Raw genomic sequence first — 27467 nt, 5'->3', positions numbered from 1 at the left:
CAGCACTTGTTGTTAAAATAAGGTCAGTTTAATCATGTGGCTGCCTTTGAGCCTTCTCCTGCCTTGGTTTTCCAACAAGTCAGGTTCTAGGAAACATAAACAGCTTTATCCACTTTGTGAATTTTACCATTTGTTTCTCAGCTACAGCAGAACCTTTACAAATAGACTTCCTTTAACGTCAGAAGTTGGCCCTCCCTGCCCTTGCAACACTATATATGGCCCCATCTTTAGCACTGTGAACTCGTGGCAGGGTAAGCTGCATACCTTTGCCATTTAAAAGACACCGCAAGTTTAATCTGGATAAATGATGAAGCAGATGCACAGTTTCTATGATCTACCCACACACCCCTCCTCTTCTATTAATAAAAGTTTCTGATCTACTGACACTGCGCAGGCTGACTGATCCATGGCTGTAACAAGGCTTTGGAACGCTTGCCTCTTTAAACCCACAAAGTGCCAGCAGGCTTAAAGCAGCGTTTCATCACTGGGAATACTTCATATCCAGCTTAGGGGTCAGTTTGTTAACACTTGTTACAACAGGGCTACTATTTAAAAATGTAAAAGCTTTACTTACCATCACTTTATAAGTGAGGATATCAAGGACCAAAATAAAGCTGAGAGGATGTACAGAATAAGGAATTTATACTCTTTATGGCAAACAAGTGAAACGGCATTGGATACGAGTTTCATTATTACAACAATGTTGTAACTTCCAAGAATATTTGTCTTGGAAGTGCAAACATAAACTATATATAGGGAAACATGACTCTGTGTTTTGTGTAATTCAAATTTCATTTTGATTTTCAAAACAAAATTTAATGCTTTTCTCTCAGAGTCATTGATTTTTTTCATGCTATGGCCACACATTTTTATGTGTTTAATGATTTTTGTTCTTTTTTTGTAGATAAATCAACACAAAGTAGTGCATATTTGCAAAGTAGAAGGAAAAGGATAAATAATTTTAAAGATTTTTAACAAATAAAAAATAAATGTTTGCCATATATTTCAGTCACGGAGTCAAAAGATTTTTTATTGTAATTAAATTATTATGTAATGTAATTTAAATACATTTCAAAAATATTCTTTGCAAAGTAGCTCAAACAAACTCAAGACAAATTTGATATCAGTACTAATTTCCATATCATGCCACAAATCTACAATTTGATTTAAGCAATAGCTCTGACCAGGCTATCCTATTATATGTTCTGACCAAAACCATTCAGTAGCAATTATAAATTTAAGTTTAAGGTCCATCCAGAAATCAGTGCAGAGCTCCTGATGAACTTACGCCTTCGCTTTAAGGGGACTGAACATAAATGCATGCATTTAAGATTTTTGTTTATAAAGAATGTTGAAAAGCATATATATATATATATAATTTTATTTCCATTTCACATTTTTTGCTACTTTTTGTTGGTCTATCACATGAATTCCCATTTACATACAATTAAGTGTGTTTGTATTGTTCAAAAGGGGTATTTGCCATGGGATTTTCTTCTGCAATTAATTATTTTTGCCCCTTAATATTCACAGCAGTTATGATGGACACTCATTAATGCATTTACAGAGACCCCATAGCAACAGGACATCGCCCGCATGGCAAAGAAACAGGTCTCTGCTCGCCTGGTGGACTGAAAAACATCTTAGAAATGTAAATGAGGCATTACTGAAACAGTTGCATTCTCAGATAGTGGAAGATCAGTGAGCGTGAGCACAAGCCAAACAAGACACAGCCAGAATGACCTCTACAGCAACAGATAATATTAACCAAAAAATATATAGAGACCAAGGGGAGAGAAGGCAGTCAAAATAGTGCAGACTCAGATTGATGGAAAAACTGAGAGATAACAGGCAGCTAAGAACAACAGCTTAACTTCTGAAATTGGCCCCAGGTGGAAAGCAACTTATGCTACCACGAGTTGGAAAGTCCCTTTGGGGTGTTCACTGAATGGTAAAAGAACTGTGGAGACACATCTGAAGCGATGCAGGGTGGATTGATTTATTGGGTCAAGCCCCACAGAGGTGTGCCATGCTGCATTCCCGACACGCCTCTTCCACTGACGAGGGGATTAGCAGGAAGCTCTTTCCTGGGGATTCACTTGTCTTTAAAGCAGGCAACACCAGGTAAAACAGGCCATGCTTGAGCTGCTCTGGTGGGGAGAAAAGGTTGGGACCATACAGATAATTTCTACAAAGTGAGAAACAAGGTTTACTCTGAGGACAGAAAAAAAATAGGATAGCGACTGCTTTTGTGTGCCGAAAATATTTTTTTTTTGTGATAAGAAGAAGAAAATATATTGTGGTAAGAAACTGTGACATGCTGTGTGATCATGCTGGCATTTCAGTTCAGTATCTGCTCTTGGGTGGTGCTTCATCTGTCACGGACGACAGTAAGTAGCAACAAAAAAGCAGAAAGTGACATTCACGCCCCCTCAGGTGGCTGCTCCATGCAAGCTGCTGAGAGACAGCAGTGAAACTGCCGAGAGGAGGCTTAATCAAAGAATCTCACCCTCCGTCACTACTCCCACTGGCTGATGGTCCACAGGAAGAAAGACAGGAAGGTGGCCATCCCACACCAGGGGTAATAAATGGTCCAGCGTTTCTTCTTTGTGTATAAGAAAAGAGGTTAGAGTGGGGAGAAGGGAAATGTGATGGATAAGGGTGTTGTCATTTGTTTGACATAAAGAGGTGAAGGAGAAAAGAGAGAGACAGTAATAAAGTAAGAATAGAAAACTTCAACCAATGGATTAGAATGTCTCTGATAACATCAAATTCCTGGACAGTAAAGACAAACAATACTCAAAAAAGACAATTGCACATGTGGGAACTGGACATGAGAGAAACAGCAGGCTTGCTTTTGTTTCTCTTCTCTGTGTTTCTTCTTCTCTCATCTCCATCCCTTTTTTTGTGGTAAGTGTGAAATAGGATCTGAGAGGATAACTGTATCTCACAGATTCAGAAGATCTATTGTCGGTGTGTGACTGGACTTTTAAAAGTTGACTAGAGTTTCCATGTAAAGAGGGAAATCAGTGGTGGATTACAAACACTCGAGACTCAGGAATGACAGCCCCTCCCTTCTTGTGGGGCCGTCGCACAATCCGTCAGTCAAGGATCGCTTCCTCTGGCAGAAAACTAACAGCAGCTTTTGTTGGGTGACAGGGAGATGATATAAGCCCTTTTGACTAGTCTGCACACTCATTCAAGTGGTTCCCTATTGAAAGATAAGATAACCTCTTGGAAGAACTTTGCAACCTTTAAGCAACACTTGTCACCGGTTTGAGGTTTTTTTTCACAATTTGTCACTTTGCAACTGCAAAATGTGATGTTTTTGTGTTACTGTGTATTTTATTGGGATTTTGCACGGTAAGGTAACACAAGTAGTACGTTTAACATTAAAGGAAAGCTCAAGTTTTCAAGAATAAAAAAGAACATAAAAGTATAAAAGTTTGGTTAAAATACTCTGTTCTTGATGAGCTGAGGCGAGAGTTCAGCCCTCTTCAATTCCTTGAGGCAGAACAGGCATTGTGGGCCCTTTCTGACCAGAAAACGATGTTGTCTGCATGCTACCACCTTCCCTTGAATGAGAAAAGGTGGGTGTTAACCCTAATCCTCCTTGGTGTTGAGTACCACCTTGTTCAAAGAACCCCCCTGGGACAGGTACTGGTTCTCTTTGTAGAGGGTCTCACTATTGCTTGTTATAAAACCACTAAGGTGGAGTCATCTCGAAACTTCAGCAACGTGTTGAGGAATAGATAGCTGTGCAGTTGTGGGTGAATCGTGGGAAAAGAGCCGGACTGAGCACACAGCCCTGCGACATGCCTGTCTTCGGGAATTGTCAAGTTGATAGAGAGAAGCTTTCAACATCGATGTGACCCTGATCCCATCAACTTGTCTGGGAAGATAGTATTGAATGCCGAACTAAAGTCTACGAATAGCATCCTAAGCTAGGTGTCAGGATGCTGCAGGTGTATCAGGGCTGTGTGCAGAGAAATTGCAGAGCCTGCTGAGGAAAAACTTTCTCACTGTAAGATATAGTGGCCACCATGTTTCACTGGGGGGATGATGTGTTGAGGGATGTGCTGTAGTGCTAGAGTTGTTATATCCACACCAAAAACATTCATTTTGGTCACATCTGATTAAAACACTTTCTTCCACATTCTATCTTGTCTGTACAATACAAAGATAAAAATGTAAAACATTCCTGTACCCTAATTTTAAAACTGAAACTCATAGCTCATTAGGTGGATGATGATGTGTTTTGTCACTAATATATCGCTTAACACAACTAAGTTATAGTGAGATATTCCAATTTGCATTTAAATGTATATATAGAAATGTATATGTTGTTAGGATACACATTTTATAAGATACACATCTTATATTGGATGAAACAAAGCAGCTTCTTTGGAACAATCCCCACTGAACAGATTCTGCAGGATTATGTGATAAGATTGGGGCAAATATGGCCAGACAAAGGAAACTCCCTGTGGTTAACTGCAAGATGCTATTGTGATCAGTGAACAATCCCTTAGCAGAAGCAGTCTGAAGGCTCATGCTCTGCTCTTCATCAATGTGACACCATCCTGCCATTCTCCATGACTTTTTATAGATTGTACTCTTGATAATGTGTTTTCTGTAAGAATATACCTCCTCCTTCACAGCTACCTGAACTCCTGGTAAAGAATGAGAAAAAAAATAGTGACTTCACCTTTAATTGCAGTAATATAATCTAATACTTAAAAATAATTTTAAAAAAACAACTTTAATTTTAGTACATTTATTAAATGATTAAAAAAAATTGCACATTAGGAATTTTTTTTAACAAAGTCACTATTGGCATAATTATAGGAACTCCTAACAATTTTAGGTATAAATGTAATCCACTGCTTCTTGTTTTTCTGGATGTGGCACAGAGGGAATAAACAATCTTTGAATTCTCCCTGAACACCCAAACCCTTAGTGGAAGCATCATGCTGTGGGAATTATTTCCTTCAGGAATGATGGGGAAACTCAAAGTGGCACGGGGGAAGATGAAAAAGTCTAATTCAAGGCAATCCAAGAAAAGAAAAATGGATATAGAGCACAGGTGTCAAACTCTAGTCCTGGAGGGACACTGCCCTGCAACTTTTAGATGTGCCTCTGCTGCACCACACCTGAATACAACAATTAGGTCATTAGCAAGGCTCTGGAGAACTGATCTACACAAGAAGGAGGTAATTAAGCCATTTCATTCCAGTGTTTTGTACCTGTGGCACATCTAAAACCTGCAGGACAGCGGCTCTCGAGGACTGGAGTTTAACACCCCTAATATAGAGGTTGCAAAAGATTTAACCTTTAAGCTGAGGCAAGAATTGAAAATTACTGGCCATAGATGCGATCCACCCAGGTGTTTTTCAGCAAAGAATGGGCAACAATTCCTGGAAATATTTGACATTTGGTAGAGATATACCCACAAAGACTTGCAGCTGTTACTGCAGCAAAAGATGGATATGTGAACTATTGATTCAGGGGAGCTAAATTCAAAATGCAAGCCATACGTTTTAGTTTTTTTATTTGTAAACAATCTTGAAGCCAATATGATATGTTCCTTCAACTTCACATAATAAAGTACCATGTGTTGGCCTATGGTATTGAAGTCTGAAGTTATGTGACAGCGCATGAAAAGGTTTAAGTGGAATAAATACTTTTGGGAGGTATTCTACATTTGTTTAGCTATGAAAGGCACTCTCACGTTCATTTATTTTCATATGTGCTTAATGACTGCATTTAATTGTCTAAAGAAATTTAAGCAGTTTCATTTACTTAAAAATTAATGAGCTACTCTGCTCACAGAAAGTTTTATGTTTCAGACATCCAAAAATAGTTTCTGTGTATTGTGATTCTACACACAGTTCTCCCCACTGGCTGTTAGCACTGCGGGAAGATGGATGAAGAAAAATATTAGGCTTCCTAGAATGAAAACCTTCATCAAAGTGCTCAGAATCTCATGTTGGGTGAATGTTTTAATATTCAGTGAGACAATCTGCAAAATCTTCAACTATAATTAATGGAAATTGTACCTAAATGTTAGTAAAAACATACTTGCTTCGCTAGGAAGCAATAATAATCAGGTGATCAGCATAACAGAGGGATTGCTTATCCAGGTGCAAAAAAAAAATAAAAATCACTTCTGGCCCTCAAGATAAAACAGTAAAACAAAAGGCTTGAAAGTCTTGAGCAACACAGTCAGACTCTACACCTCCTGTCCTGGTATGCCCTCTAAAAAAAAACAAGAAACTGAGCATGTTTTGACCTCTTGCCCCGTTTGTTTGTTCTTTAATGTTTCTGCAGAGAACAATGTGAAAAAACTTCAAAAGGTAACAGACATCAAGCTGATGAGATCATGACCATGGAGACTTGAGACTGCTACTTTGATAAAATCTGAATAATTATGTAAATATTTTAGTGCTCTATTTTTCATATATTTGCAAAAGGCAGAATCTCACCGTGGCACTTTGTGTGTAGAATAGGGTAAAATAACTGAAAGCAATTCATACAAATCTGTACAAAAGCACCTATATATATATATATATATATATATATATATATTCAGTATATTTTTTCGATCCTTAATTAGCAATCCTTTTGCATGGATTCCTGCATCAATGCAGTGTCTGGTGTGAAATTTGTAGCTCAATTGCTGAACAAACTCTTGAGTGTACTTTGCTTTACAATTCTCTGGGGTTTCTCCCGCTCAGCTCCCCTATTCTGGGAGTATGGATAGAGCAGTCTGTGAAAAAGCAGTTACTTTTTGCTTCACCCCTCTTGAGGAAGATGTTAATGATGGTCTCCTATACTTCTTAACAGCAGCATTCCACATAACTGTATATGGTACTACGACAATATTTTTTTTACTGAAAATCAGCTTCTACTGTTCTCGTATAATACTGCAATTTTGTGCGACATAAAATGTATTATTTTTCATTTGCAGAAAGTCATAATCATCAGAAATAAACACGTAAAATAAAGCACTTTGCATGTGGTGAAGCTACAGTGTGTATTATATGAGTTGTATTTATATGACTTTTTGAACTAAATTACTTTAGTAACATAAGTTTTCTGCAACATTCTATTTTATTGAGATGAAGCCTTAAAGTTTGACGTGACTGTGATGAACTTGCGTGGCTACACAGGGCAAATAAATAGATTTCATGCATGCAATTCTCTAAACGCTTACAGCTGTAACCAGCGGATGGTTAGTTAAAAAAACAGTAACACAGAAGGTTCTGTTCCTAAATCATTTCCAAGTCTTTGGAGAAGAAAACCACTGAATAATCTAGATATTAGGTAATATTCTAAAAATAATACAGCAAATTATTTGAACATGTACACCACAGCTCTAATCTAACATTCCTGAAGAAGCATTAATTACATATCTGGCTGACGGATGAGATGTAAGAGAAGAATGGTGTCTGGAGGCATCCCTCTCCAGAAAAATCGTTCAATTGTGTCAAAACAGCAGGTCAGCACCAGCTAATTAAATCCACCTGGAAGCAATAATCATCTTATTAAAAATGCTGAGATGGGCGGTGGGGGCATGCTGCCAAACTGTTGCACAGATTATCCCGTAATGAGTTTATTTGTGCAGCAGGAGCACAGTCGTATATCCTCAACAAAGTGTTCGACAGGAGCAATTCTCCTCCTCCCTCTCTGTGCTGGAGAGATGAAGTGCCTTCTTAAAAGAATGATAGGGTATAACTGCCGTTGTGCAGTGGGTATTAATCCTGACAGCAGAGTGGTTGATAGTTTAAGGATGAACATAATGACATTTGTGTGAATATAATCCATTCAGAGGATTTAAAAATCCCATTTAGTCCTTTAAAAGAGCAAGTCAAATCTCTCAGAACTTGACTCTGAAAGAAATTAATATTAATAGCATAGGGCTTGTTTTTAGTCTCAACAGCAATAAATCCTCATGTGGTTTGCTCCTGCCTAATGTAAGCAACGCTCCAGAGGTGTCTGACATGCTTGTTAATCAGAAAGCCTGCAGGGTGACGCATCTGTCCACACATCTTACTTAAACCTGTAGGAATGTGTGTCAAGTACAACATCTTTAGGTGGCTACAAGTTTATGTATACAGATTCCACTTTATTATAAATAATTGCCCTCCTATTTCCCTACTGGAAACTTCAGTCTCTTATAGCACCAGGTATTTAAATAAAACCCACATGGAACGACCTTTTTAGCTGAACAGCTACAAAATTGGCAGAAAATGTGGCGGACAAAAGGGCTCTGTAATTATGAGCTTTTAAAGAGATCAGAAAACTTGCAATAATGCACTGGCTTAATATTTAAAAGAAAATCCATTTATTCATATGTTCTTTTTAAAATAAACTGGCCTGGAAGGAAAATTAAGAGAGCAAAAGGCACAAAGCAACTTCCTGTGCGGAGAAGTAGAAGTATTCATTTTATAAAATCAGGCAAGGGATGGCTACAGGTTTTGTTACTCATTTATCAAACTACAAATGACTTAGACTTCTTAGAATTCATGCAGAGTTTTAATGTTTTAACAGTGACAACATTTGTTGATGTTTTTCTGCCTGAATAAGACTGTTCTGAGTGCACCACTGTGACTCATCTCATTACCACTTTGCATTTGTGCCTGACCAATGCAAAGTAGTGCATAATTGTGAAAAGAATTGAAAAGGTTATGTGGATAAATTGTTTTCATTAAAATAACCCGTGCACAAAAATACCCATAACACTGACCCTTTCCCTACGAAAACATTTTCTGTTTGCCTAAGCTTAGGAAGAAAAGCATCAATCAGGGAAGTTGTCAAATTGCCTGTGGTAACTCTGGAGGAGATGCATAGATCCAGTGGTTAGCTGAAGGAATCTATTGACAGAAAACCATTAGTCATGCCTTACGCAAGTATGTAAATGTTAAATGAAAAAAGCAAATATTGAAATATAGCCAAAAGATGTTCAAATTGTTTCCAGTCCTCCACCAGTTATTTAGGAGAAACACGGTTACCAAAAAAAGGTAGCCTGCACTGGTCAGAGGAGACCAACACTGCAGGAGATTCATCCTCCAGTAAAACAACCTTAAACATACAGACAGAGAACATTCAAACTCCATGCAGGAAGATCCCAGGCCATGATTTGAACACACAACCTTTTAGCTGCAATGCAAGAGTGTGAACAACTATGCTAGTGTGCATTTATACTCCAAGCTATTGCAGTAAAAGGCAGAGCTAAAAGATGTCAGGAGGGTTGAATAAATGTGAATAACACACTTTTCAGAAAATATCAGAAATTCATCTAACATTTCCATCCACTTCAACCTTTGGTCACATAAAATCCCAATGAAATATATTGAGGTTTGTGATAGAAATGTGGCAAAATGTGAAAAAGTTCAAGGGGCATCAAATTTGTCTTGGAAACAGCTGAAATTAGGGATGTTAAGATCTAGATCTAGATTTTCTAATATAATGTACAAAACGGCAGCTTATATATATATATATATATATATATATATATATATAAAAACTAATCACGCTATAAGACTCAGAAGACAGTTTCCCATTTGAACTATAATCATTTGTCTTTGTTTTAAAAGAGTAGTGCAATTTATTTTATTGCCACTGTTCTCCCATATGCTGTGTGATGTTGCTTCTACTACAAACATGTGTAATTTATGATTGATTGTGGCAGGAAAGCTAGAAAAAACAACAGAAACCAGAGGTGGGAAATCCCCAGGAACCTCTGATCAGTACATCTCTATTTGAAATTTTAGTTTTCATTGTTTAATTGAAAAATCATAGTCAAAATAAATCCTTAAGAGTCAACATTTACCATATGGATGGATAATATGTATTTTACATCGTTCGTCTCATAAAAAAAACTCTCTCCTGGTTTTACTTGGTCAGATATGTAGATCTGTGCAACTCTTTTTCCTCCTAGTTACTTAATGCAACAAAAATGAGTAATTTACAGTACTTCTAAACATTGCCCACCTGGCTCATCAATAGTGAAGTCTGAATCAATGTCTGAAGAGGCTGCATTTTAATGAGAAATTGTTATCTCCTATGTCTTAGTAATAATTTTAGTTTCAATAGAATTACATGAAATTAAGCAAAAACCGCTTCCATCAGACTGAAAGGTCAAATCCGATGCTTCAATAAGAGTCAGTTTCAACATTTAAATCTGACTATGTCTGCAACCGAACTGGAAAATACAGCATACAGATTCTACTGCTTCATCCTTGAATGTACTTGGATCGCATTTGTAGGATAACATGCTCTAAATGGTTGGAAACAATATCTATTGTAGCTGAATATGGGATGCGGATCCTTTTTCTTCTTCCCTTTTGTTGCAGATTAAGACAAAGTAGGGACGTCTTGGCCCGCAGAGACGAGTTGCCAATAGCCTTGAAATGCAGGATGAGTCATTGGGAACATTCCGGAAAGGATTTTCAACGAGCCCTCCTCCTCCTTCCTTGTTTTTAATTACACACTATCCTATTCCTGTCTCAGGGCGTGAATTCCACAGGTAATTTAAAGCAGCTCGGACGTCAACGAACATCCAACTGAGGAGCTTTAATGCTTTCAAACATGTCCAAGCTGCCAATACCCAAAACCTACATGTACACACACCAGGAGAGACACTTTAAATAGCATCTGTTGTACTTTGTTAGGCCAAGTTATCGCACATCAGTAATTGAGATATTATCTTCACCGGGTAAGATGCGTTCAACACAGCCCGCTCTCATTTCCATTTGAGCTGAATCAGCGCTCTTTCTGCTCCTCCTCCCCTGTGATTAAAGCTCCTCACTCCTGTCAGCTAAAGGAAAACCGGCTCGGGCTCCTGCTCTAGCCACAAAACACAATGATTACCCTGCTGTTTCTCTGGAGCTGGGATTGTCCTTCACTTTTGCTCCTTGTGAAAAATGTACATGTCAATATACTTGTACAGAGTCTCCCAGCAATATTTAGTCCCAGAGAAATGTTCCCATTTTTGTCTCGCTACAAACGCAAACTTCGATTTTGTATTTTATAAGGTTTTTCTGCAGAAGCACAACACAAAGTTATGCATAATGCAAAGAAGACTGGAAATTATTTATGGTTTTCAGTTTATTTTTAGAACTGAGACTACTGAAAATGTAACACTTACTCTTTTTGGGAAATACCTTGGCAAAATTTGCATATCTAAAGAGTATATGTTTTTATCTAAACTCAGTCAGATTAGACAGAGAGCTTCTGTGGAGAATAAATGTTTATGTCTTGCTGGAGATACTAAATTGGATTTAGGCAACCACTTTAACTGGAAACTTCAAACACGTGGATATGCTTTGATCTTAACCATTCCATTCATGCTGTATGTTTAGAAATGTTGTCCTGGAGAAAGGGGAACCTCCACAGCGGGATCAAGTCATTTGCAGCCTCTAACAGGTTGTCTCCAGGGCAACCACATATTTAGTTTCATCTATCATCCCATCAACTTTGACCAGCTTTCCTGACTCTGCTAAAAAACATTTTGACCACCCCTTTTCTCCATGTGGTTGATCTGCTCATAGTGAAGTAATGTTTTCTAGCTATATTTTGATTGTTAGTAAAAATGTTACATTTTGCTTTCCTCTGACCATACTATCTTCTTCCACTTACTCACTGTTTCCCCTGCATGGGTTGTGGATGATTTGAAGAAGAGGTTTCTTGGTGTTTATATGGGTTTTTTTCTTGTTATTCCAGACTTGTGTGGTGCACTCCTAATAATAATCCAGTTAAAATATTCTCATACCTAAGTTAGGAACTCTCAACAGCTGTTTGGAGCAGCTGTTGAGAGTCCCTAAGTTACTGCTAAATTAGTAAAGGTTTTTGTTTTATAAATAATGCAGATCTAGCAACTTTTGTGTAAAGTGTCTGTGAAGGTTTGTGCTTGGACCACTTTTAAGAGTGTGAAAAAAGTAACATACCTCATTTGTGATTTTTGGGAATCTTTTCAAACAAACAAATTTGAAATGAATACAAAATGTAATTTTTGTTTTAGAGAAAACTAGCTGAATTGGACCTATCATTTGCATGCAAATCAAATTAACCTTAAACTTAGCCTAGATTTCACTTTTACCTTATTTATTTCTGATTGGACCGCAGTGTTTTTTTCCTGATGTGAGTGATTTTCTGAAGTTTGGTTAATTCATTCTCAGATATGTGCCAGAGAGCTTCTTGGCTGCTTCCTGTTACATTCATGGTCAGCATGAGGGATGACTGCAAGGTTACGAAGTCAATGCAATCAACTGTTCATTGTTGCTACATTGTCACCCAACACGAGTCAGTGACTCAATGTAATGGGTTAGTTTTCGTTGGATAGAAAATATTTTTACCAAGTAAGTGGTAAAAAACTTGAAGTTAATATAACTGACTTAATTAGGTTAAGAAAACTTTTGTAAGGCAGGATTGCCATGTGGTAGAACACCTATGTGATTACATTTCCCTGTTCCAATGTCATATTATGAATAAACCAGCTGGCACAAGATTTGCCACAGCACCTTGAGAGAACTCACCTTGATTGCAGGTCTTGCCAGTGAAGCCTGGATGGCACTTGCACTTGTTGGGTCCCACACACTCCCCATGCTTACAGCTAGGTTGACACACAGCTGTTCAGAAAGGATTTAGAGAAGAAAAGAAAGATCAGTGCAGCATCCCAACAGAGAATTTGTACCAGATAACGTTGGGAAAAGGACACAACCCTTCTGCTTTAAAACGTCCAAAACCACTCAGACTTTAAAGTGTCTGTTTACGCCACAATTTTTCTACAATGATGCAGTGCCAGGCCTCAATGACATATGAAATGTACTTGTTTTGTTTCTTTTTCTGTGGTGGTAATTTACTAATAGAAATGGAGAAATCATTTTCAGCCAAACACGATGTACACACCAGCCTTTGTTGCTGTGAATGATCTTGGAAAAACAAATCATCTCTCCCTGCAGGTGATAAGCGAGAAGTTTGACCTTTTAACACCAAATAACATATTCACTTGCTCGTTCATAACCCAGCAATGATATTTACACTGGCAATAAGCTAAAAAGGAATCACCAAGGAGGATATTTGAATATGAGTCTGAAGTTGGAACAATGAAAGCACCCAAATAGAAGCTTTTAATTAGTTCCTCAGTAAAGAGCTGCCCTCCAGATTTTGCACAGAGGTTGATAATTTGAGTCTGAACAAAGATGAAGCCTTACAGCTTCACTGATTCAGTGTTCAGTCTTAGTGAGCTGGAGGCGTGCCCTGCTTATCTGTCTGGACTCACTGCAGTTGCTGCTGAGCATGTCTGATAGAACCAAGTGGTACTAATTTTCATTAAAAAGCTCCATTAATTATGCCATAAAAGGTAGCCATCAGAGGATTTAATTGTCACTGTTGTAAAAGACTCCATGCATAGTAATGTGAGTTAAAGAGGAAGAGAGGAAAGGACTGTGGTGAAATCTGTCGGACTTTCTGTATTTCCTTGCAGCAATAGAATTTGCTGCTGATGCATTTAAATATCACAAGCAGGTGTTACAATCAATCTGGTAGATGCATATTTTATGTTTTGCATTTTTTCCCCTTGTTTTTAGCAGAAGGACCTTCAGGGTTGCACCACTTAGATATTTCCATTCAGCTGAAGTAGATGCTCAGAATTCAGACTGCAGCATTTAGAACAATCAATGGCTTTTGTTGATGTGTGTTTTCTACTTAAGGTTGAACAACCACACCCATTAAAACTAAATGTTTTTTTAAGTCTCTGTATAGCTCCACGTTTGACATTTCTACAACAGAACAATTGAAAACTCAATTTCAACAGACTGTGAAGTAAAAGCAGCAGTGGAGACACATGAGCCTTTTTTCTACTTTAATTTTTTAACCAGTTCTTAGGAAATGTTGTACTAGCTAAATAAACTGAAAGCACTTTTAGTTTAAGAGTTGTAAGTCTGCTTAACCCCGGAATAAATTATTTAAATTTGTAGATAATTAAATAACAAAATTGTCATTTAAACAAAGGGATTAACAAGGACTGACCCTGCAAGCAGCAGCAGCCTTTTGGGCAGCATTTTTCCCATTTCATAACATTTTGTTTTTGCTTTACAGTCTGATGCCTGGTTCAAGTGGAAGAAAAAAATTCCACTGGCTTTTATGGGATATATTATCATAATGTGAAAATGTATTTCTTTTTCATGCTTATTTTAAGAAAAAGTAAGGTGCAGAAACATCTGTTACTGATAGAACTATTGATGAAGGAAATATTGACATTAATATCAGATTTGTTAGTCATTTTTTAGCATATTGATACTATTCTGATAAGTAAAACTGGGCAGTTATTAATCATCACTTTTTTCATCTTGTTGCTTTCGTGTATGCGTTTCAGAAAGAGTAGGGAGGGCGTTGGGAAGGTGGTATTTGTTTAAACACATGACAGTGATAGAGGCGTAGAGCATTGCAGAGTGTCAATTAAAGAAAATAATTATTAAAAGATTATAAAAATATATGCATAATGTTGGTAAAGACTGTTTGTTGGCCTCAGCAGCTCTATTAATACTGTATATTAATACCGACCCAAATTTTCATACTGGTGCATCCGTAGACTAGAACCTTTTCAATAAAGCATTTCCAGTGTTAACCCAAGGCCGGTGCTAGAGATTGGTTGGGTGAGAAAAAGAAAATTTATGTGCTTAACATGAGCGGATCATTCCAAGATTAATTTGTTCAGAATCTTTTTTTATTGAACTCAGCATGTAAGGTGTCAATTGAAATCTTCCACAATAAAAGGTTAACTAAATTACAGCTTAGTGAAGTATAAAAAGTAGCTAAATAATTTTAAACTCAGATCAGTTCTATTCGAATAAAACATTTTTTAGTAAAAAAAAATACATAAACATATTGTGCAAAAACATGAAACTTATGGACCCATTGCTCTGGTACAATCAGCAACTGGTTTACTGTGATGAACGGTAAACATTAAGTAAGCATATGACATGCAAGTATTATTGCTGAATATTGCCTGTATGACTGGCCTCGCCTGTATCTATTTTGACATTTAACTTTAGCATTTCATCCACAAGTGTCTAAAATAGTATGGGCATCCAGGGCAGTGAGAGTTCATCTAATGACCAAGTGTATTATTAGCATGAGATGGAATTGAAATATAATACTATGCCATTCACTGTCATTGAAAGAAGTCCTTTGCAGTATTTTAAATGTGCCCACAGTTAATATCAGAGGTGGGGACTCGAGTCACATGACTTGGACTCGAGTCAGACTCGAGTCGTTAAAATCACGACTTGAGACTTGACTTGAAAAAATGCTCAAAGACTCGGACTTGACTTTGACTTTCATGCCATTGACTTGGGACTTGACTCGACTTGAAGCTGTTTACTTGAAAAGACTTGATATTTTTTACTCAAAGTCTTAAAATTTAAAACACATTATTTATAAAGTGGCGTCATTAATTAATGTCACTCATTCCGTATCGATATGCGCAGACCGTCACTATGGTTTTCTTTTTTTTTTCATGTTTTTTTTTTTTTTCTTAAACTTTATTTATTGTAATAAACAACAATACAAATGTACTGTGAACAAATCTCAGGAACCGTCACTATGGTTTTCCTCTCTCCTTATGTATGTATGTGTACGTAGCTGCAGCACAACCAATCAAATTAACAGGATTTGGACGTTTAAAAAAACGCGGCAAAGCTACAGAGCTCAGGGAACGAAATACGAAATAACCGCTCGAATATGCTTCCGCGAGTAATTTCTTTTGGCTACGTAGGTTATGAACTTTCGACTAAAAAACGAACTGCAACTTGTAAAACATGCAAGAAGAGAATATCGGATGGAGATGCCACGACGTCCAACTTTGTCCGGCATTTGAAGCTTCACAAAGATCGGTAGGTGGCACTTTTCTTTTGCTGTAAGATAGCTGACTTTAGCTAACTTCGTGTTAGCATGTGTACTCCGGGTTAAATTGGTGATTATTTACCATAAATCCGGTCCTTCAAATGCCTCCACAAATAATGTGCACCGTGTTAGCTCAGGAAGCCGGTGGATAGTGAGCGGGGCTCCGGAACAGAAAGCAGATTCTGGACCTGAACACAGGGAACAGAGTCTCTCTGTCCCATCATGATGATGAGCCGGGTCTAGTATCATCTAAGGATGGTTGGTGTGTTTGAAGACATCTACGTTGGGAAATTATATTGACAATATATTGTTTTGACAGGTCAGAGAAAGAGGAAAAAAACTGCTGTGATGGTTCTTTGTATTGTGCTGTGGAAATGTCAGCATTTTCGTCTTTTTTTTATTGAATATCAAGTTTAACAGAACTGGGCAATAAAGTGGTCCAATTTAAAAATGTTTTTATACTTTGTGTTCAGCTACACATGTTCTATCATTTGAGATAAATACATATTTTAAAACGAACAAATGGTCTATTATTTGAATTTTATGTATAATTGCAAATTATAAAAAAAAAATAAAATAAAAACGACTCGAAATGACTTGAAATTAAAGGTTCCTGACTTGAGACTTGACTCGACTTTTGCCTGTCTTTACTTGAGACTTGACTCGGACTTGAGGACAAAGACTTGAGACTTACTTGAGACTTGCAACACAGTGACTTGGTCACACCTCTGGTTAATATATAGATGATGAAATGTTAATACAATTAAAATTGTCAACAGAACCTTCATTAGGCCTTTTGTATTAAGACTCTTTACATTCAAAACATACAGTCACAACACAATGCCATTTTAAATATTTAGCAGCCTATTCACAAAATAAATTGGATGTGTAGAATTGACTTTAGCGCACACAGAGACGCACACTTACATTTTTAGTACTGAGAAAGAAGCATTGTTCAATTGTTCAAAGGCACAAGGGGATGAGGAGATTCCTTAAACAGGAGTAGATAGCATCTTTAGACTCATTCAACTTTATTGAGCTATGTAATCAAATAGAATGAAGGCATTGTTAAGCCACTTTGAGACCTCAGTGGAACAAGCCTGGATGTCCACACACCATGTTTCAAGAGTTTACAGTTACAAATTAAAAAGGGACCCATTTTTAGACGGAAATGAAAAGAGCTTTTCTGTAGAAAGCATTAGTCAGTCAGACCTTGGCTTTGTTCAGACTTGAAAACACAACTAATGTTTTAACTAGACTGCTACACGATGCACTTATGCTTAAATATTGTGAAGGACAAGACAGTTCCACAGAGATCTGTGTAATACATTTTGAACAACATGATAAAAGTAATTGAAAATGTAGAAAAAAGTAGAGAATTTTACATAACCACTTGCATGATGTACAAAAGCATTTACAACTTGCTCAAAGGAATGAGAAAATGCTTTTTTAACCTGCATTACTTCAATTCTGTTCTGAGACATCCACCCAAACGACTGAGAAAAACTGTAACAAAAAAAAATTATTAATATATTTTACCTCAACAGCTTAAAACTGTTCATACTTTTAATTTATAACCTTATCATATGAAATCTAGAATGATCAGCACTATTCTTTAATAAATGCTGCATGAATATATTAATTAAACATATCATGGTATATGCTTTTAGGGTCAAATTAATATCCCAACAAGATGACCAGACGAGCAATTAAATATTAATAGATCCCCTAAAAACAGTCATAATTTATGCTAGACAGGTTTTAAGTAAAATGTGGCCTGCAGAGTTTAATTTATTTTCATAGATTTGAAGCCAGAGATACGTTGACTGCTGCCAAGAGGAGTGAGGTGTTACTTGGTGCTGCAAGGGAGGGAGTGGTAGGCTATAAATAAATGAGCAAGTGCATGATTCAGAGGATGTGCCCCCAGCAATGCATGTCTAGTTAGGTTATTGCAAAAAAAATGTGTGAAGCTAACCTTGGGGCTGGCACCTTATCCCGACTACTCTGTGAGTTAAGGCGAAGAGAGCTGCAAAACAAGTAGCCATACACACAAAAATGGGGGGGCATTACTTAGTGTTTGGGAGAACACAACAAACAAGCAACAACAAGGTTAAGAGAGCACATTTTGTTCAATTTATGCAAAAGCAAACATGCCTGGGAATAAACACACATGCACAGTTTGGAGTTCTGGAGTCACACACATTCTCTGTTGTCTATCAAAAGGGAGTCATTTGAAACAATCAAAATGCTGATTGTGACTGAGGTTCAGAATGCCTGAACATTTGAGTGATGAAATATAGAAATGAAAGCCATACAAAGCTACATATTTAGATGCTTAGGTGTAGTATTCTGTGTACAAATTCATGCCTTTCAAGGTATCACCTGGCCCCAACCTAATGTTTTTCCTATAATAATCCATTTCTTCTCATGCCATAGCTCTGTGTTTTTACAGTTTTGTTTTTATTTTTTGTTTCTGGAGAGACAACATCCCGTATGACATTTTGATTGGTTGTTGAAAGCCATAAATGTGTAAGAAGCTGCCGACTATAGCGGTTCTTTCCCAAGGCCCATGTCAAAGTTGCAGAGTTTAGATCTACAATAAGTGTGCCATAGAAGGCTAAGCCCGAACTACAGCCAGGGCTTGGGCTTCTGTGTTGCATTTTTGACAAGCCTACATTATATAGAGCAGACAGAAAACTAAACGAGAATGCAAGATATACAGTTGTGCCACTCCCAAAACACTTACAATGTAGTCAGTGGGTCCATGAGGACACCAGTGTCATCATGACAGCTAAAGGGTTTGTCTACCTATTATAGTCTAAATACAGGAGGAGGCAGTGGGGAAAGAAAGAAAGATGCAGAAGTTAATTAGATTGTAGCAAGCGCAGCACATTGCATGTGCATGCGGCCCTGCCCTGCTCCACTCCTATCAATCACACATCCCAGAAGATTTGGAGTTTACTCACACTACGGCTACCCAAAGTGACAAAATAGAGCTGGGAGATGCTAAACAAAGGCTAGAAATGGGGGTTACGCTACTAAGTGCAAAGTCAGAGGTCTGGAAGTATTTTCAGGTTAAGGCCTCTAATTATAATTAATTAGTTAATTAGTCAGCTTGTATCAGAATTGGACACAATGTCTATGGACTCAGTAAATTGTTTCAAAAAATAGATATTTAAGGTTGTGTTAAAATCAAAATCTTCAAAAACCCAAATGTTAATGTTCATATACAAAATTCCTTTTAATCTTAATGTAACTTTAACATAGGACAACAGGACTGTCAAAGTTAAAACCATTGAACATTACCTCCTGTTCATATTTTTGCTCAAAAATGTTTTGTGAAAAATACATGTTTTGGTATTTAATATCTGCATTGTCCATCTTTCTTCTTTTAGAGGCAAATTTCTGGATGCATCTCTCAGATTTAATACAGCAATCAAATGGTTTTTGAAATAAAATAATTTATATGTCATTTTCTGTTTAAATCATTAGTAAATCACACTGATTGCTTTCCAAACTTCTTTTTTTTTGTGTTGTGTCATAATGTTATTCATAACTTGAGACATATATGTTATCATACTGCTGTTTTATGTCAATATTGTCAGCTTTATTTCAGTAACACTGATGCTTTTGCAGTGCATACTGTGAGCCTTCATTCACTGTACACATTTTCTTTAACTTTCACAATCAAGCTCTTCTTAGCAGACTTTTACAGCCCAGTAATAATAAAGCTAAAGAGCAAAGAGAAAGAAACTACTGAGAAAAATCATGATAAAAAGAATTAATCTGAGGTCTCACTTTTCTCTTTTCATTGCTTACTTGTTAGCTCACATTACCAATTCAAAGACTTGCTTTAATCCGGCCCACAGCATTAAGAGAAACAAAGTCTGCACTCAATCAAACTAAGTCCTGGTCTTCGGGGATTTGTAAAATCCACCAGAACCTCTGGGGAAATTATGTCTGATGTATTTAATTCAGAGATATTAAATCCAGTTCCTTCAGATATTAAAGGAAATGTATGAATATTTTACCTTTAAAGTAGTGTAGAAAAAGTTAAGGAGCAGTTAACTTCGGACATATACTGACAATATACATTTACTTGCAAAGGTACAAAGAATAATTATATATATGCTGGATGTTATCCAACATTGTTATTTTTCAGTTCTATCACCACAGTTTGACAAACTTGCTGTAAGGAGTTAATTCTATGAAATGTGTTATTAATGCTATTAATGCTAAGTGTTTTCATTTTCAATACCAAGTGAAAATCATACAGCGTAACTGTGCAAACAGCAGACATTTTAAGGCAGGAAAGACATCATTATGTTGTGCATCATCCCAGACAAAATGTTAAGGTATATTATGCTGACTTTGACTTACATCACTCTTCTTTTAAAACCCCAAGACCCTTGTGGGAAATTACTCCAGTAATAATATTTCTGTCTACAATATCTCTGAATGCCGCATTGATGCTCACAGTACATGGAGGCAAGTAAAGTAATTTATATAATAGTCTTGAGTGAGCAGGCAGTCACAATTTGCTCAAATCTCCAACGTTTCATAGACAAACTCAAAGCTCCAATTTATTTTTTTTCCCATGCAGATCATTTCTATAACATACTTAGAAATAAAAATAGTGCAAGCCATATAAGGAAGTGACAAGACATATACTTATGTAAGGAGGATTGATGATATTGAGGGCTTTCAATGCATTTTACCCATGGTCCATTTTTAATGGATTTATGATCTACTAATTGAAACTGCAGCCTTAAATCACTCACATTCTCCATGGCTGACATCATACGGTTAATCTTTTATTTTTCTTTTGCAATATGAATGTGCTTGAATACATTTCAACAGAATTCAGCTTTGAAAAAAAGAATGATTACACCAATGAATGAGGATCCTCCTCTAAAGTTTTTGGTCAATCTAATAAACAGGCTTAAAATGACAATTATCTTTTGATTATCCATTTCAGCTTTGCCAACCCCCATTGTTCCACACTGACTCTAAATGGCTTAATGGAAATTGAAACTAATCTCTATGAGTGAGGCATAATTATGCTTAAGTGTGTGCATAATTCAGATTTCTTTCCTTATTATGTTTAAGCTTCGATTGAAGCTTTTTAGAACATTACAGGATTACTTGTTAAATTAGCTTAAAACCAGTAGCACATTTTATCTGACCTTAATAATCAGAAAGAAATCTAATAAAAAATATATAATGATGTTAGCTGAAAATATATTAAAAAGTGAACTATTATGCTTCCTTGAACAGGTTAGGATAGGTCTATGTCTATGCAAAACATGTTCATCATATTTTAAATCATTCTTGGATAATTAGGTTTTAGTCTGGTCAGTTCTGCCTGTTTTGAGCTCATTTCAGAATGAGCTCCAAACATTCTGAAGAGTTTTAAGGCTCTTTGTCACTTTAAATCCAAATAACCTGCTGCTGGCCACGCCCCCCCAACTTAATGTTTACACCCGCACTTGAAAATGGCTCCAAACAATTGCCCAATTAAACAACTGTAATTCTTTGAAAACAGGAAACTGAGCCTCCTGCAAACAAACAAGAATGTAGCAAGTAGTTCCTGAATGCCAAGTCATCAACAAAACACTTTTCTTTTCCAACCGCTATTGTACAACACATACAGTGGTAAAACCAGCTGACCAAATGTGCTGGAGCGCTGCTTAAGTTGCTGGGTGAGGGGCTGGGCTCAGATGGGGTTGCTGGCAAAGTGGCCGTTGAATGTGACTCAACAATCAGGAAGCTTATGAAATGGCTCATTTTCAAGGCTCTAGAAAACACTAACTTATTGCCAAATAACATTTGGGTGTTTTTTTAGCACTTGGACCGTTTTAGAAGCAGTTCAGACCCAATTTGAACCATAAACATAACTGGTCCTGTTTAACCAATACGGAGCTGTGAAAAGCCATTTCTAACCTGGCTTTCAAAGAAATAAAAGGCTGAATTTTAAAAGCTTGAATTTTAATTGGTTACTTTGATTTTAGTTGTAGTACACACAACAGCAGAGGAATATTTATAGTGCTTGAATGTACTTGTTAAAGGATCAAATACATTTATTTATCAAGTACTTGATACAAGGTCAATTTCTGATAGATTTTATTTATTTTATCTATTGATGATGCTTTTTAAAAACCATACAAGTTAATGTGTAGTCCATAAAGTCCTCAAAAGCCCACACTTCATCTATTTAATCTGTGAAATTCATCACAGATGAAGAACAAAGGTTTAGCGAAGACATGTTTACAGTATTGCATTTTAATCTCTGTGAGAAAGAGGTTTAGATTTTATTAAAAATTAAGACTTTGACGAGCAAATAGTCAAATACTTCCTGTGACAAAAAAAAATGTGATAACATTTGGTTAGAACAGAGCCTCAACTGTGGCTTATCCTCACTGATGATCTGTCAGAATGTCATGAATGAAGCTTTATTCTTTCCTAAATCTGAAAGCTTCATGCTCTCTCTCTCCATCTGCCTGATTTTCTGTTTGTGTCCATTTTCAGACATTGCTCCCCTACTACAGCAATAATCACCTCTCTATTTCTAACCTCTAAACTATTTTCCTTACACAAAATGTGTTTCTTTTTTACTTCAAGTTCTTTCTGCCCAGTACTCTTTTTACTCTTAGAGCTAAGGAGAAAAAAACCATCTTTGATCTATTGAGAAAAGTTTCGTAAAACTGATTTCTGAGCTCTCTGGCTGAAAGCCACAATCCCATTGCTCCAATCTAATCTCTTTCATCTCCACTAAAACCTACCAAGACCTGAAATCTGTGATGACTGCATCCTCTCACACACATGCAGCCAAACACACACAGGTTGCTGATTACGCTCGCTTTCTTTCCAATACCTTCCAGCTCACCCGTCTAAAGCTTAAATCAGCACCTTGCTGACTTGATGGAATGCTGATTGTGAATGAATGGATTTGAGCTGCACCTGACGAGGAGCATTTGGAAGCATTAAGGCAAGCACTCATCCAGTGATTTGACTCTAAGGGGAGAGGGGGGAGAATATCTGTGGTTAAGTTAAAAATCAGCTTCTTTCTGCTCACAATGGAACATGTGGGACTCCAGAACCGCCAAGAAAACATGCACACATACTGCTATTTGGGCTGAATGTAGCAGGACATCTTTATAACGTAGCAGGACAATTGCTTATCCAAGAAATGTCCCCTCTGGCGGCATAAATGCAGCACTTCTTTACTTTCTAGGAACAAAGCAACTCGAACAATTTTCATTCGTTAAATATGAAACCATAACTCCTTTCTCTTCACCGCAATCTAAGCAGCTTCAATGATGAATACATCTTCATCTTGCCTTGTTAGCCAAAGCAAATAATGCATCTATTCTACTGTGAATTTTTTGAGGATGAGAAGCTGTGAAGGCAAAGAGCCCAGTGCATATCACTGGGAGGCACTGGGCTCTGAGAGGACTGCCTCGAGCCAGGATTACAGTTGAGTCTGGCCCAAACTGCTGCTTTTTCCCATTGTATTTTAGCGCAGATTTTCTAGATTTTCTAGTCAAGACCCTGAGATGACAAAGCAGGCCATGTTAAAAAAATACATTTCTTTAACTCTAGTAAATATTCTGCCACTTTTACATGAAAATGGAGCCGCTGCATTCAACAGTTTCAGTAACTACTGAAACCAAATAAGCAGTGTGACATATTTTTCAGAAAAAATAAGACATACAAAAAAGGATAAAAACACACTTACACTGAAAGGGTTAAACATAGAACATTGGGAAGATTTTTAACATATATGACAGCGAAACAAAATGTAAACATAAGAAAAAAAGGAAACAGGATATTCTATCAGTTGGAGAGTTGATAAAATGATCATGCAAGCAAAATCAACATGCAAAGATATGGACTATTCAGGCCTTTTCCCTGGCAGGAATTTAACAACCAGAACTTGTAAGTGCTCTGCTCCATCTCCCCTCGTGTGTTTTACAAACCAGATCATTATATGTCTCTGAAAATGAGACACCACTTTGAAAAGACGAGTGCCTCTCTACACCAGAAAGTGGAGAAATAAGAGCGGCTTTTTTCTTATTTTACTGGAGTGAATTAAAACAATGTAAATTTGTACATGTCTATGTAATCCAGAGTTACTTTCATAGAAAGAATGTTACATCTAAACTCTAGTTGTTTGCTTTGATTGAACAACTTGTGTGATCAGTCAAAACGAACATCTCTGAGACTGGATGGTGGGGGCTGTACTGCTTTCGATTTAGTTTCGAAGCTTAAGTTGCAACTCAGTTTGGACTCTCATACTAAAGTATAGCATAGTTAAGTTAGGAATAGTTCCATCAATTACCGGTACTTCATTCAAGAATTACTGACAGTGTTTTGCAGGCTCTTTGATTTTATCTTTCTCGTAGAAAGTACTCCTGGCTCACTGCCTTGGTGTTTCAGTGTGTCTCCTTTTTTACAGAATTACTGACAGTTATTGTACTGGATACAATTAGATATGAACTGGGCCTGTCTACCTTGTAAAGCACCCTGATTATTTGGTTGTGAATGGCAGCAACGTAAATAGACTGATTTATTTTTTTTTTGCATATGATTATAATCACAGGCATATGTATACAAGAGAAATGAGAACAATCACCATCAACTTGAATGAATGAATGAATGAATCAATGAATGAATGAATCAATCAATCAATCAATCAATTCATTAATTCATTAAATTTATGGATTAATTTTAGCAGGGAGGCTAAACCAGGTCTTGGGTCAGCTGGTGCCCAGAAAACCCTTTTCAACTCATCTCTTGTGCCTATTGGAATGATTTGAATTTAATACATTCCACCAAAAATATTTGGAAATCCAAGAAAACCAATAAAATTAAACAATTTCTTTTCATTTGTATGAGTGCGAGAACACAGCCAACATAAAAAAAACAAAGATAGAAAGAAAGAAAGTTGTGATGTTCAAATTGGATTCAGTGATCATCTGCTGGTCTGAAAATGTGGAATAATCCCACTAGATACAAATTAAAGCATTATTAGTATTAAAAAGGCCAATTTTAGATGTATTCTGTTCAAATAATGTTCTGAGCTTTATGGAGGGTATGGTGTTTTCATTATTTTAATCCTTGAAAACTAAAATTTTTATCTATTATTCTAAATCAAACACCAATTGATTCAAGCCTGCAGCTACACATAACACTGACAGAGGTAATCATTTGTTGTCCAAAACAAACAAAAAAATAAAAATTTGTTCTTATCTGTTCTCATGAATTGCAGGTTGGTAATATCCCACAATGGAAAAGGCATGTTTATGTATCACTGCCCACATTCTTTAATAAATGTCCAAAGCAAAGCAGCAAAAACTCCAGGCATCAAGCCATGCAAAGGAATAGGCATTTGTGAGTCAATCATGCAAATGTGGAACCCACTAATGTATTCACACCTTCTTGGGTAACAGTATGGGAAAGCAGAGGGTATTTGCAGTGTGTGTATATGGTAAAAACATGAGACAAAAACACAAGGCAAACCTGTGGCATGGCAGTCGTATATTAAAACAATATGACACATCCTCTGAATCTTCTGAACTTTTGCTCAATATTCTGGGGAATCGAGGTATGTCCATCTCCCCAAACCATGTACTGAGTTAACAGCAGTGTTTCTGTTTTTCTTCACCCAGTGCTAGATAAGGATTTTTGCTCCTTTCTAATATAAAACCAGATCCTGTTTAACTTTAAATGTGATGACTTCCTCATTATGGCCTTATACAGCAGAAACAAAAAAATCAACAGACCTATTATTCAAACCAGCCATTATCATCAATCTTTTCAGAAAGACTGCATAAAGGCGGGGAAGTTCTTCAACTTTGTGTATCGTGACAGTATGCATTTGTGTGTAGGCGTGTGTATGTGTGTTTGTGCTCCACTACAGCTCGTCTTGTGTGTAATAGCGTCTTTGCCCCCAGCTTGAAACATTGCCACCTCGTTAGTCCCATTAGCCCCCAGCAGCACCAGCAAACATGTTGGCACTCACGCTGGCAGTGACCCCAGGAGCGGCGCGTCCATCCCCAGCAGCAGTCCAACCTGCCCCCATATCGACACATGCCATTGGATGATGCCATCTGCCGCGGCCACCTGTGAGTGGATGACACAATCAAATTTCAGTAAGTTATGAAAAGGAATTATCTGGCTATTATTATCTATTCACAGACTTTTCAAAACTCACATAAAACCTGTGCTGTTTTCCTGGAACAGCAGAAAAAAATCCTCATGAATAGGTTGTGCAGATTATAGTTGAAATATAGTGTATTTTATGAAACCTCTGTATATGAATCATTTTAATGGCCAAGTACACAAGTGGTTTGTCATTCTTGGTTGCTGAAAGCTGAAACTTCAAGGAATTTCTGGAGTCTCATTCACTTCTTTATTTTTCCCCATTACATTTAAAGTATTTATCTGTTGTACTCATTGTATGTATCTGTATATAATGTAATAAAAACAAATATTTTTGAAACCCCACTCTGTTCATTCCAGCTTAGAAATAAAGCCTGTAGCAGGACCTAAGCAGTTGCAAGAACTGAAGGAGATTGCACCACTTTGTGAAGTTCCCCTTAGGGTAAAATGGTAGAATGTAGTTAGATCAAAATCAATTTTTCCAGCTCAATTTCTTTCAGCGTAAATGTCATGTAAAATCAATACCTTTTAAATAAAATCTGAGGAAAACATTTTAATTTGCTATGTTCAAGAAAGAATTACTGTAGTTTAAAAGTGTCTAATCAAAATCTACAAATATCCTTATATAGGTATATTTAGCTATCTCTATATAGGGGTATGTGTCTATGCAATTTTGCATGTCATTTTATATAGTGTATGTACACGTCTGGTTTCAACTATATACATATAGATTAAATTATATATTAAATGGACATAATGCAGAGTACCAACACAATTTTCCACTGCTTGAATATGGCAGGTTATAATTTGCTCCCTTTCAGCAGATGTTTCAGCACATCGAATCATGTGAGTTTGTGTGACAGCGGACTCGAGGTGTGTTCTGAAAGCTTGCCAGATTCTACTGGAATTTAGCTGCAGCACCAACACTTGCATACATGAAGCACATCACTGTAGAGATCTAGATTATGAGCTATTCTGACTGTCCTTGAAAATGCAATATTTTCCTCCATTGCCCTTTTTATGACAGCTGAGGAAATCTTTAATGCCACAGATAGGATGTGCTGGAGTTAGTTTATACAGAAATAGGTGATAGCCTATTTCTTTCAGAGTTATGATGGCTGGATTTTTTTTTTTTGTTACAGCATACTCTGTCCAGCTCAGAGTTGGAAAATAGCTTCCTGGCAGATACTACAAGTGGATTACCTTTTTATCTACACCATGAAGAGAGAAAGGAATGAGTCCTTTTAAGGATGTTGAAGAAAATCCAAGCTTCTTACTTTGAGAGCTGAGATGAGATTGTACCAGAGTCATGCTAAAAATAAGAACAATAAGATTTTTTTTTAATTAGAAGTACTGATTAACCTTTAATAATGTCTGAAGCATTTTTGCGATTT

At 36.8% G+C, this 27467-nt stretch overlaps 1 protein-coding gene across 4 annotated transcripts in view; it reads right to left on the bottom strand.

Annotated features, from left to right (window-relative positions):
• npnta (nephronectin a) overlaps positions 1-27467 on the bottom strand; it is a 61668-nt gene that overhangs the window by 25241 nt on the left and 8960 nt on the right. Inside the window, exons 2-5 of one of the 4 annotated variants that reach the window (XM_028018547.1) lie at positions 25934-26034; positions 17885-17935; positions 12540-12632; positions 2510-2605 (exon numbers count right to left, since the gene is read on the bottom strand). In XM_028018547.1, the coding sequence (XP_027874348.1) occupies positions 2510-2605; positions 12540-12632; positions 17885-17935; positions 25934-26034 (341 nt within the window). The remainder of the gene's footprint in view (positions 1-2509; positions 2606-12539; positions 12633-17884; positions 17936-25933; positions 26035-27467) is intronic. The other 3 variants (XM_028018548.1, XM_028018549.1, XM_028018550.1) reach the window with 3 other exon arrangements.

This window comes from Xiphophorus couchianus, chromosome 5 (assembly GCF_001444195.1).
Source record: "Xiphophorus couchianus chromosome 5, X_couchianus-1.0, whole genome shotgun sequence".
Lineage (NCBI taxonomy): Eukaryota > Metazoa > Chordata > Actinopteri > Cyprinodontiformes > Poeciliidae > Xiphophorus > Xiphophorus couchianus.
The sequence above is the reverse complement of the archived record's forward strand: the minus strand, read 5'-3'. Positions and strand labels throughout refer to the sequence as shown.